Raw genomic sequence first — 12,156 nt, forward strand, 5'->3', positions numbered from 1 at the left:
GCAACCATGTTTTGCATCCTCAGTGTCTTTCTGTGATAACCACCCAACATCTGTTTGATGGGATGAATACGTGAAGGATGAATTATTAACATCAGAGCCTGTTAAAATGACGCACACTGGTAGACGGAGCACTTGGTCTTTCTATAGCGTCTCTAGCCTCTCTCTTTAATTGTGCCGAACCAGGATTACTACCCTTTACTGATTAAAATCTTTCTCTGCAGAAGATGCTCTTTAAAGCCCTGGTTCAGGAGGAAACTCAGTGTTGAGTTTCCATGTATATTTATCTCGAAGCATCTGCAGGTGCAGTATAGAGACATTCTGGTACCTGGCCAATTGCCAAGGCTAAAGTAAGAGCAAGTACCTGAAAGTGAGTGGGGTGTCAGTGATGTGCACTTTACACACACGTCAGATACCGCGCTGATCATCCGTCAGGAATGTAGACCAGAATCCAACAGAGGGGGGGAAAGAAGCAAGCTCGCCCTCAAATCCAGACAACTTCAAATGGGAGAGACAGCAGTGCTCACAAAGCTGTCAGCTCATCCCTGGTAGCCACTTCAGAGAAAGCCCAAGCCTACTTTCTGGAATGAAAACTAAACACAAGGATGCGAACACGTGTTTTTGGTGGTGTTCTGGGGCCTGCAGGAGGTCCTGGAGGCTCTGTTTTACTTCCCTTCCTGGCCTTAATTCTTACTCTTCCTCCCTTTTGGATTTTTGTCTGCCACGCAGTCTTCATTTGCCATAAGTTCATAATAAATGCTATTAATTGGTTAACTTCTCTCTCTCTCCCCCTTCCCCCCCCCCATACATTCAGGGGCTGGGGATATGGCCTAGTGGCAAGAGTGCTCGCCTCGTATACCTGAAGCCCTGGGTTTGATTCTCCAGTACCACATATATAGAAAATGGCCACAAGTGGTGCTGTCACTCCAGTGACAGAGTACTAGCCTTGAGCAAAAAGAAGCCAGGGACAGTGCTCAGGCCCTGAGTCCAAGACCCAGGACTGGCCAAAACAAAACAAAACAAAAAAACCAACTAAATATACATTTAAGGTTTCACATAACAGAATAAAGCCACCTCCCTAGTTCATGTCTGTGCTCAGCCAGTTTCTCTCTACACATGACAGCAGATAATCAGTGTGGTTCTATTCTACCCCAACTCTATCCACAAAGATTATTTTTTCTGCATCATTTTTTTAAATGAACACTACATCTTCTTGTATCAAAACATAAAATGCCACTGTTTTACTTTATTATGGCTGTGTGGTTTTCTGTTATATGACATTGTCTTCATTTACTTAAATTCCCCCCTGTTAACAGATGTTTGTTAGGTTTTTCAGACTTTTGCAATAACACTCACACTGCAAGAAGTAACCTCTACCTGGCATAAGGAATTCATGCCTACAAATCCTAGCTACTCAGGAAGCTGAAATCTGAGGGTCTCAGTTGAAGCCAGCTCAGACAAGGCAAATCGGAGAGGGTCTTATTTCCAAATAACCAGCAAAGAGCTGCAGTTGGAGACATGGTTCCAAAGGGTAGAGCTTTAGCCTTGAGTGAAAAAGCTAAGCAGGAGAGTGAGGCAGTAAGTTAGAGCCCCAGTCCCAGCACAAAATGAAGAAGAGAAGTAACCTTGTATATAACGTGTCATTTGGGTAGTGTTATGTCACGTGGAGTCCTGATTGGAAGGTGTTGGGTGTGTACACTGGGGTTTTCCCCAGGGCCTTCCCTGTGGATTTCACCCGGTTTTCGGCTCACAAATGTGTGAGGAGTGCTTGGCTTTCCAGTCTTACTAAACAGCATGTGTTACCACACTTGGATTTGTGCCATTCTGACACAGAAAATGGTATCTCAGTTGTTTGTAATTTGCATTTTTCTTTTCAGTGACGTTGAACATTTTTTTTTCATATGTGTGAGCTATTTATATTTCCATTTTTGTTAATTCTTGTTATTTCTCTTGCCCGCCCACTTTGGTATTTGCTGGTTGTACTTTTCCTTAACATCAAGAACTGTTTACACATTTGGAACATGAGCCCTTTATTTGTGATCTAACTTTCACACCTTTTTCTGGCCCCCAGAGATAATGCTGTATGTCCTAGAATGTAGTGAGAATCAAATAAGAAAATGAAGTGGGTGCCTTTTGCTCACACCTGTAATCCTAGCTACTCAAGCAGCTGAGATCTGAGGGTCATGATTCAAATCCAGGACAGTCAGGAAAGTCCTTGAGCTTGTTATCTACAGTTAACCAGCTAAAGCCAGAAGTGGAGCTGTGGCTCAAGTGGTAGAGCACCAGCCTTGAGCAAAAAAGCTAAGGAACAAGCACCCCAGCCCTGAATTCCAGCCCCAGAACTAGCACAAAACTTTAAAAAAAGAAATTTGTTTAAAGGGATCAGGATGGCTGTGGTTGCTGCTGATATTTTTATGTTGTTTTAAGGGCCAAGTTAAATGCTTGTTTGCTTAGCGTATAGAGAATATTTAAATTTCATTTTCCTCCCTGTTGTAACTAAGCCAATGAGTATTAAGGAAAACCAGCAGTGGAAGTAGAATGTGTGTGTCAGACCATTCCTGACCCCCGCCCTCCCAGAGGCCTCAGGGTTTCTACCATCTTCTTGACTGTTATGTTCGGTTTTTCAGTGCCCATGTGAAGTCCTATAGAGCCTGGCTGGGTTGAGGGCGGCCATCAGCCTTCAAGGACTACCCAGGAGGCCCTCTAAACAAACCAAAATGACAAAGAATAAGCAATTTGGGCCTTTAATACCTCCATCCATTTTTGTCTCTGTCTCTCTGTCGTCCTTCTCAATACAAATGCCAAGAAGGAAAGGTGGGTAGCATCTTGTCTGGTTTTTCTGTTCCGGGGGACACATTGATTCTCTGTGGAACCTAACACTTATTCACGGTGCCACAACAACCCCAGGAAGAAGGTGACGCTCATGTTCATTCACAGAGCATAATGGTTGAAAAGCAGGCATGTGATTGCCCTTTATAAAAAGAATGTACAAGCCAGGCTCTGGTGATTCACGCCTGTAACACCAGCTACTCTGGAGGCTGAGATCTGAGGATCGTGATTCAGAGCCGGCCGGGGCAGGAAAGCCTGTGAGACTCTTATTTCCAATTAACCACCAGAAAACTGGAAGTGGTGCTGTGGCTCACGTGGTAGAGCTCTAGCCTTGAGCTGAAGAGCTCAGAACAGCGCCCAGCCCCAGGGTTCAAGCCCCATGACTGGAAAAAAAAAAAAAAAAAGACTATACGCAGCCTCCATCTAAGTGTTGCACAATTACATATAAGATGGGTGAGCATCTGTGGACTTTGGTGTTTTTGGAGAGTCCTAGAACCAATGTCTAGATAAACATTTAGGGATGACTGTGGTGTGTGTGTGTGTGTGTGTGTGTGTGTGTGTGTGTGTGTGTGTGTGTGTTCGCTCATCTGTGGTTGATGGCAGGTGCTGGTCATGCATAGTGTCAGTATCGTACTGGAGGTGTCAGGCTGTTCCATGTTGGTGACAGGGTTATAGTTAAGGAAAAAAAACAAAAGTTCCTTGGAAATGATTGTGAAACCACATTGCCAGAAATGCTTCCCCAAGCCAGTCTATTGCTTTTGATATTGCTGGTGATCTTTCCTTCGAGCTGAAGAGTTATTACCAAGCTGTTTCTAGGTCATCCTTGGAAGACGACTTCTAAGGAAATCTGCATTGGAACTAACGTATTCCACAAGGGACTCACCTACATCGGAGCTCAATGGTCCGTGCTGGAAACACACAATGACTCTAGGCACAAAGTAAAAATGTCTACGGGGCTTTGCAAAGACAAAGCACCTGGGCCTTCTTGCTTGCTTGCTTGCCTGCTTTTCCCTGCATGCCGGTGCCAGGATCTCTGTATCCTCAGGTCTTCTCTGCCCGGGTTCCTTTTCAGAGCTTTCTCTGGACCTTTGGTGCTGGTGGCGCTCACTGAACATCGCAGCCTGACGTCTCTGTGTGGGGCGTCCCTCAGCCTTGTGCGGGCTGCTGGAGGCTAGGGAAGGGCTGGGGTTCCTCCGGGACGGACGGCTGGATGGGGTGGCCACCTCCTAGCCAGAAGGAAGACTCCCATCGTCAGGCCCGGCCCGCCGCGCCCTTCCCCCCCCCCCCACCCCTGCACACAGCGCGAGTGTTAATTACACTTCTGTAGCCACTGTTTTTGTCTGTTGGGGGAATATTGGCTGCAGGGCTGGAAAGCCCGTTATTAAATGCTGGGCGCCTTGTCCTGGAACACTTGGCAGGCTGTAGTGTGGAAGGGAACACACTTGAGTTGGGCATCGCGTGTGACAAGGAGCAGAGACCGGAGCTGTCTTGAACCCAAGGACTTGGATTTGGTTATCAAGGTCAAGGTCCGTGGACGCGGCCCCCAGCCCCGAGGCGGGCGGGAAGCGAGGCCCCAGGGCGGAAGCTGCTCTCGCCTTGCACTCCATCCAGCTCTCCCAGGGCTGCCGGCCGGCGCTGTCCACGTTTGAGCTGCTCCTTTCCCTTCGTGCGGATGGCTGGCTCCCTGGACCTTTACCTCCTGTCTGGATTCGCTTCGGTGTCTGCGTTTGTCCCATCAGCCTGCCGGCTGGCGGAACCCTCCCAGGCCGCGCTGCTTCTGGACACACGCGGCGGTTCCTGCTTACGTTTCTCCGCTCAGCGTCCGGAAGGGCCCAGACTGGCCCGTCTCGGGATTTCCCAACCGGCCACCTCTGAGCTCTGCGATTTCCCTAATTGTCATCTGTGCTCAAAGGCAGCCCCAGGAAAACATGCCCGGATGTTACCCTTGGCCCCCTCCGGTAGCCCCCGCCCTCCGTGGTGCTAAGAGTCACCCATTCTTACACAGCCAGTGGCTTTACAGACAAAGCAGCAAGAGATGATTGGGTAGTTCCATCATTTATAAACTTCCATGGTAGGATTTCCGCTATAATGTTTTCTAAACCCACTATTTCTTTTCTTTCTTCCTTCCTTCTTTTCTTTCTTTTCTTTTCTTTTTCTTTTTCTTTCCCTATTTTTTTTTTTTTTTGCCAGTCTTGAGCCTTGAACTCAGGGCCTTAACACTGTCCCTGGCTTTTTTTTTTTTTTTTTTTGCTCAAGGCTAGCACTCTACTTCTTGAGCCACAGCGCCACTTCTGGCTTTTTCTATATATATGTGGTGCTGAGGAATGGAACCCAGGGCTTCGTGTGTGCAAGGCAAGCACTCTACCACTAGGCCACATTCCCAGCCCTAAACCCATTATTTCTTTTTTTTATTGCTTTATTATAATGCATAAGATCGTGCATGATTATGAACACAAGGTTTTACACAGTCCCAGCAGTACGATAAATACTTTAGATTTACAATCCTAATAATCAGAAAGGTCTATGGTTTCTCCTGTAGCAATTGTAATTCCCCAAATTTAGCTAGTATTAAGAGTTAATCCTCCTAGGTGTCTCTTAAGTAACTGTGAGCACTTAATTTATACACGTCTGCTTTGGTTATAGATGCCAAGAGAGCTTATGGATTGAATAAACAGACATTTATTGATGAAGGGGGCAGAACTAACTTGATCCATTTAATTTCGTATAGCTTTTGAGTTGAGATGAGCACGTTTTTAAAACACCCAACGTCCACACGTGTGGTTAAGCAATACAGAGCTGTGTCTATGAATCCACACCATTTTTTTAACACTCATGGACTTCCTCTGCCAGGATTTAAAACGAACTCCAAGATTAAAAACACGTGCCAGACGCCAGCGGCTTACGTGTTGCCATCCCCGTTGAGCAGGAGACCTCAGAATCTCAGTTCAGAGGCGTCCTAGGTGGGAAAGTTTAGGTAGCAAAAAGCCGGAAGTGGAGGTCAGGCTCCAAGGGGTCGAGCACCAGCTGTGGGTGGAAAAACCTAAGGGGGAGCAGGAGGCCCCGAGTTCAAGCACGCACACACTCCCTTGGGGCATCCCCTGTGCTCAGGGAGACGGCCTGAGCTTCCAGCCTCCCTCGCTGGCTTCAGTGTCCTGTGGAAAGCACCCTGGAATTCTCAAGAAGTTTCAGACCGAGGGACCCAATTCTCATTTAGCACGGGATTGTACACATCAGCGGGTTCTGACGGGGGAACCGAGTAAGGTAGAGAGTGCTGGGAGGTGTTGGAGCGCGTCCCGCCTGCCTTCTGCAGGAGAGGGGTGTGTGGCTTTAAGAGCTTGGCCTGCCTGGAGAATTGGAGCAGCTCCTGCAAGACCTTCCCTTCCCTCCCCTCCCCTCCCCTCCCCTCCCCTTCCCTCCCCTCTCTTTCCCGTCGCGGGGCTCTGGAGATGGGAGCTAACTGGCTGTCGCCGCAGATCAAATGCTCTCCGGATCCCAGCCTTCCTTCCCCTCCATTTGTTTCCTTAGAAACCAACCCGTGCTCGGTCTCCTGGTGTAGAAAACCTGAAAGGCACAACCTGGTTCTCCTCTTACTGCGCTTGCACTCTCGGGGGGGTCTTGCACGTGCGTGAGCGCCGCCCCCCCCCCCCCAGCTCTTTCTCTCTGCACGATGTCACGCTGCCCCCCCCCAAGCCTGCTTCCCGCGTTGTAAGAAGCGAGGGGTCCGCACCAGACCCGACCCACGCCACCGAAGCCAGTGTCCCCCCGAGACAAACACATGACACCTGAGCGCTGGTGTCACCTCACCTGCGGTGGGAAAGATAACTGTGTGACTTTCCTGTGCGTAGTGAAAACAGTTGTTTCCCGTCAACCAGCTGTCGTAAGATTGAATTGGGCGGGCGCTTCGAAAGGGCGAATCCGCAAGATTCTAATCAATAGGCTCCTGAGAAAATGACTATCCTAGAGTCCCCCTGCTCCCGCCGGATGCTGTTTAAAGCATAGGGTTTAAAACGGTCCCCACTCCGCCGCTCACTCAGGAACGGCGACTGAGATTAGGCACCCCGACATAGTCTATGTACAGCGCGACGCCGGTTGAGTTTCGCCCCTCAGATCTTCCCTTTGCTGGGCTCTGCTAACTGTACCGTTGACGCTTCAGCCTCACCTCGACTGGTTTTGTGGCGGAAGGAACCGGGGAGAGACCAGAGGTCCCTCTTAACATGAAGTTAACCAAGGTCGCAGCACATGGCTTTGGGTTTCCTGAGTCCTCTTCTCTGTCCCCACGCCTCCGGACACAAACCTGCCTCAGAGGGCTGGTGAGGCTCTTCCTGCAGCCCCGGGGCCTCCAGCCCGCCCGCAGCCCAGCCGGTGCCCCAGCGTGTGGAGGGCGAGGTGGGCTCGACGCACCCAGCAGTGCCCATAGCCACCCACCCGGGGAGAGGCGCTTTGCAGAGTGCTTTCCGAGTCTCCTTGAAATCAGCATTTTTGCCCTGCAGGATGCTGCCGAGCTAATGGAATAGGTGGATGCAGAAAACAAGAGTTATTTCGGGGGCCATAATTTGGTTGAGTTCTCTCAGGCGCTCAAAGATTGTTTAACACCAGGAACAGCTGACTGGAACAGCTGTTCAAACAGCGCTTTGTGTGGAGAAGGAGGGAAGGTTCAGTGTTTTGACAACTATTCCAGAGCTGTGCATAAGAAGACTTCTAAAGAAAATCCTGAGGGCTGCTTTAAAACCATTTTTCCCCCCCTAGAATTTAGAAAGGCTTCGGGAGATTGTCCATCCTCTAGTGTTGGGTGTAGGTAGAGGATGGATAGAGCAGGAGTATTTTCTCTTTCCTGGGAGTTTTATTAGGCGGTACTGGCACTGGAACTCGGGGCTTGCTCTCACTAGGCGATTGTCCTAACACGGAGCAACACCTCCAGCCCTGTTTTGCGCTGATTATCCTTAAGACATAGGGCCTGATGCACGCCTGGACAGAGCTCGGCCTATGACCAATTAGAATAATGGTGGTGGAGGTGGATTGTGATGAGGGCCATTTGTGGTCCTTAAGGTATGTGGCTTGGATTGAACCTTCCCAGGGATCTTCCGTCTCTTGTGTCATGGAGTACCAACCCGTGAACCCGTAAGGATGGAGAAACTGAGGCTCGGGAGTCTGTGACAGCTCTCGGACCTCCTCGTCCCCTGCTGCCCCAGGGCATTTGCTGTCCTTGGACAGTCTCTGTCATGACTCCTTTAGAAGCTTGTCAAACCACAGGGACCAATCCTGGATGAATGCGTTTCCCTCGCACGTTCCCGAGAACCAACACACGAGGACACGTGCAGCGGTGTGGGCATTTGATTTCTTTCGGCCCAAGAAGAAAGAACTGTCACTAACACTCATTTTCCCTTAGGAATGCGTATTTTTTCAGCTAGCCTTTCTCCTTAACCTGGATTTGATTTCTAGCTAACACGCGTCGTCAGCTAGCTTGCTTCCTGCTTTGCCCCTTCAAGTCCACTTCTCCCTGTGAATCATCCAAGTAATTAGATGACTTCATTGAAAATATGAGCCGCGATAAAGCGAGCAAAAGAAAAGAAAAATTCACATGCATGTGGCATTGGGTGGAAATTTGTCCTGTTGGTAGAGCTGTAACTGCCAGACACTTTATTTGTAATATAGTTCATATAGGCCAGAGCAAATGAATCCACTTCTACTGTAGCAAAGTACGTTTCTTTGTGTGTTAGGATACGTTTGGGTCAACTAATGGTCACTGTGGTTTGGAGGCGAGGTAAATGGATGCTGTGCCCTTGGACAAAAACCAAGGACAATCTTAGGACTTCCCCGGGGTCTGCCTGACTTAGGCCTCCTGACTCATAACCCTCGTCCAGCAAGGCCCGTGCTATTGCCGCTGAGAGAGGGAAGGGGCCGTCCGTCCACGCCGCACAGCGGGCCCTGCAGCGCCAGGCCCAGAACCCGAGCTTTTCTAAACATGAACTGACTGCCCCTGGCCTGGCTCCTGGTCACACCCAGGACCCCCAGGGCTGGGGGGCGGGGGGGGGGGTGGTATTGTGCCTATGAAGCCCAGTAGGGCAACACCGTGACCCGTGTAAATTTCAGTATATTGTTACGAATCAACGCGCCAGGAGGCCCTGGGAGATAGCGGGATGAGGGGGTACGCTCCTGTGACCCCCGCGCTCGGCAGGTTGAGGCGGGTGCTCTTGAGTTCCACATCTGGATTAGAGAAAGAGAGAGAGGAAGAGTTGGGGAGTCGGGTGGCGGGGAAAGGGAGGTGGTATTTTTCGCAGCACTTGCGGTTTCCAACTCCTGCCGTGGGCAGGACTCTGCATGGGGCACTCTTGACGTGGTCTTTCCCTGTTCTCCCTGTATCCCCAGGTCTCCTGGTGGGCACTCTTTTTTAAAAAAATTTATTTATTAATTAAACAATTTTTGACAAGGTGTTGTGCACAAGGGGTACAGTTACATAGTAGGGCAGTGTGTACATTTCTTGTGATATCTTACGTCCTGTTTTTCTTTCCCTTCCCTAGGTCAGGTAGACATATATACAATACACAATGTATCAAGAACATGTACAGTAGCCACGTGGCCTACGCCAAAGAAAATTCGCCTGGGGCTATAAATGTAATGTCAACATTAGACAATATGTCAACAGTAGTCTTATATGACCGTACATAAATAGCTTTTGAGCTGTTGTATTCCACTGAGAGGTCTATTTTTGACCTTTATATGTTGAGTAGTTGTTTGGTTTTAGTTACATAATGTTGGGTCACTGACCCAATCCTGTGGGAAATACCATTTGACAAGCAGTTTTTGGTTTCACAGACCTGGTCTCTACTGTCTCCCCCTCCCCACTCCTTAACAGTCATATATCAGGGACATCATGCCCCTTTGTTTTCTGTGTTCTAGGCTTGTCTCGCTCCACATTATTTGTTCGAGTTCTGACCATTTCCCTGCGAATAACAATACTTCACCATTCCTAATTGCTATGTAGTATTCCATTGTGTATAGGTCTGGTGGGCACTCCTGACGTGGTCTTTCCCTGTTCTCCCTGTATCCCCAGGTCTCCTGGTGGGCACTCTTGACGTGGTCTTGGACTCCAGTGCTCGAGTGGCCCCTTACCGAATCCTGTACCAGACTCCCGACTCCCTCGTCTACTGGACCATCGCCTGTGGTAAGTTCCAGTACTTGGTGAAATGGCAGTCAGTCCTGGGCCCTGAGTCCGAACCCCATTACCGCTAAAACGAAGGAAAGTCGGCGTGAATGGTCGGGGACGGCCCGCCCGGTTTCCTCGGAACCTTCGTGACGGTGCGTGAACGCGCACTCACCCACCATTGTGGATGGAGGTGCAGCGCGTCTTCGCATGTCTTTGGTCACCCTCGTGCCCCTTTCCTGTCTGGGACACCACGTTACAGGCGGTGGTCAAACCCTCTGCCGTGCCCCGTGCCTGCGACGGTTTGCCGAGCTGCCTTGCTTGGGGAGACCCGGGCAGTTTTCGGGGACTCCGGTGAGGTGAAGCGCGAGGTGTTTGTCCACTGGCTTTGTCTGGCGTTTCCCTTCGTCCCCCCAGGGTGATGGGCTTTGTGAGGGGGATTGGGGAGACACGGTGACATGTTCCTGTTGTCCACACCGTGGGCCACAGCGGGCCCACACGTGACGCCTCCAAGTCACGTCCCCTCCTCCCCTCAGAGTCTGCTTTGGAAGAAGGTCCCTGGGCTCTGGTCCTCTCTAGGCAATGGGGTGTTGCTCTGCCTTGCTTTCAGGATGGATTAATCTTCCTAGTGCACTGGGGATTCTCGTCCCCTACCTTTGTCTCTCCACCCCCGGGTCAATCACTCATGTCAGTATAGACTCATCCAAGTTTAGCTTACGACCTGGGTTAGGATCCGCTGCTCAACTTGTCCCTGCTTTTTGGCCTTTCGGGAACGCTTTCAGTTGACTTTATTCAGCTTCTAAATGGTCTCTGTCGGATAAGCAAGCATGGTGCTGGCATCCAAAGGTATGGAGACAATTAGATGTGGTCGCAGCTCTTGAGAAACCCACGAGTTTCACAAGGGCACAAGGACGGTGTCATTTACAGCCCGCTACCCATGCACGCCTGCTGGGCAGGTCTGTGACGCCGCGGAGTGTCTGGCTGAGTGCAGGATTCTAGGCAGGCCTTCTGTGCTAATGAGGAAAGTGGCTGGGTGTGATTTCAGGCTTCTGGAAGGCTCAGGTGACCTAGTTCTACTCCCTCAAGGATTTGGTAATACCGGAAACTTTATCACGGTAAGCCGTGTCTCTTTACAAGTATTCTGGCTATGAGGCAACCACCCCATGGGCAAACAATTCTGAATTCATTTTCATTTCCGGATTCTGGGTGAAGAACGTGTAGCTTGAGGCTTTTAGGATCCCCGAGGAGTGAAGGCTGGGGACTGAGCAGCAGGCAGGGGGCGAATGATAAAGAGGGAAGCCGGCACTGTTAACAAGAGGGTAGGGCCAGCGTGCATTCCAGTGCAGCGTTCCCGCCGTCTTTCCGGTTCGTTCTCTACAAGGGGGATCTGGAAGGCGGAGCATCTCACAGCCGGCGGTGGTGATGGATTGGCACACACTCCATAGCCATGGATCATCGCGCCGGATGCAGGATGAAACGTGAGTCTAGGCTGACATCCGTGAGTCTAGAAGAGTGAGAAAGCGGACACTGTGGCCCGTCAGGAAGGATGCAAAAACAAAGATCAATGGCACTCCCGGGGGCCTGGAACACAGCACGTGGCTCGAGGGGGCATGGGAAGGGTGCCTCCGTCTCCATCTTGCCTCCCACCACCCCACCACGTCCGGGGTTCCCCGAGACCAGGATCTCTCTCCACCCTCTTGGCTCCTGGGCCTGCCAGGTCAGCGGATGGCACCGGCTCGTGCCTTGGTGACATTCCTTCGTCCTCCATCACCATCACCTTTCTGGTTCATTGCTTGACATTTATTGTGCTGTTTCTGGGGCTTCGCCATTCTGCCAAGCAGTTCTTCCTACAAATATTCGTCTGGGGTAAAACCCAGAATTACAAAGCTGGGATATTGTTTTTTTTTCTTTTTTTATATTCTGCTTCTGTTTATTTTTTGTTTTGGTTTTTGTTGCCAGTCCTAGAGCATGGACTCAGGGCCTGAGCACTGTCCCTGGCTTCTTTTTGCTCAAGGCTAGCACTCTGCCACTTGAGCCACAGCACCACTTCTGGCCGTTTTCTATATATGTGGTGCTGGGGAATCGAACCCAGGGCCTCATGTATACGAGGCAAGCACTTTACCACTAGGCCATAGTCCCAGCCCTAAAGCTGGGATATTCTTCATTCATCTACCCAGGCAAAAGTAACA

General features: G+C 50.2%; 1 protein-coding gene across 1 annotated transcript in view; it reads left to right on the top strand.

Moving 5' to 3' along the window:
* Positions 1-12,156, top strand: part of Tbc1d9 (TBC1 domain family member 9) — a 63,951-nt gene that overhangs the window by 12,958 nt on the left and 38,837 nt on the right. Inside the window, 1 exon segment of the mRNA XM_048333386.1 lies at positions 9,878-9,988. Coding sequence (XP_048189343.1) covers positions 9,878-9,988 — 111 coding nt within the window.

Source organism: Perognathus longimembris, chromosome 24 (genome assembly GCF_023159225.1).
Source record: "Perognathus longimembris pacificus isolate PPM17 chromosome 24, ASM2315922v1, whole genome shotgun sequence".
NCBI lineage: Eukaryota > Metazoa > Chordata > Mammalia > Rodentia > Heteromyidae > Perognathus > Perognathus longimembris.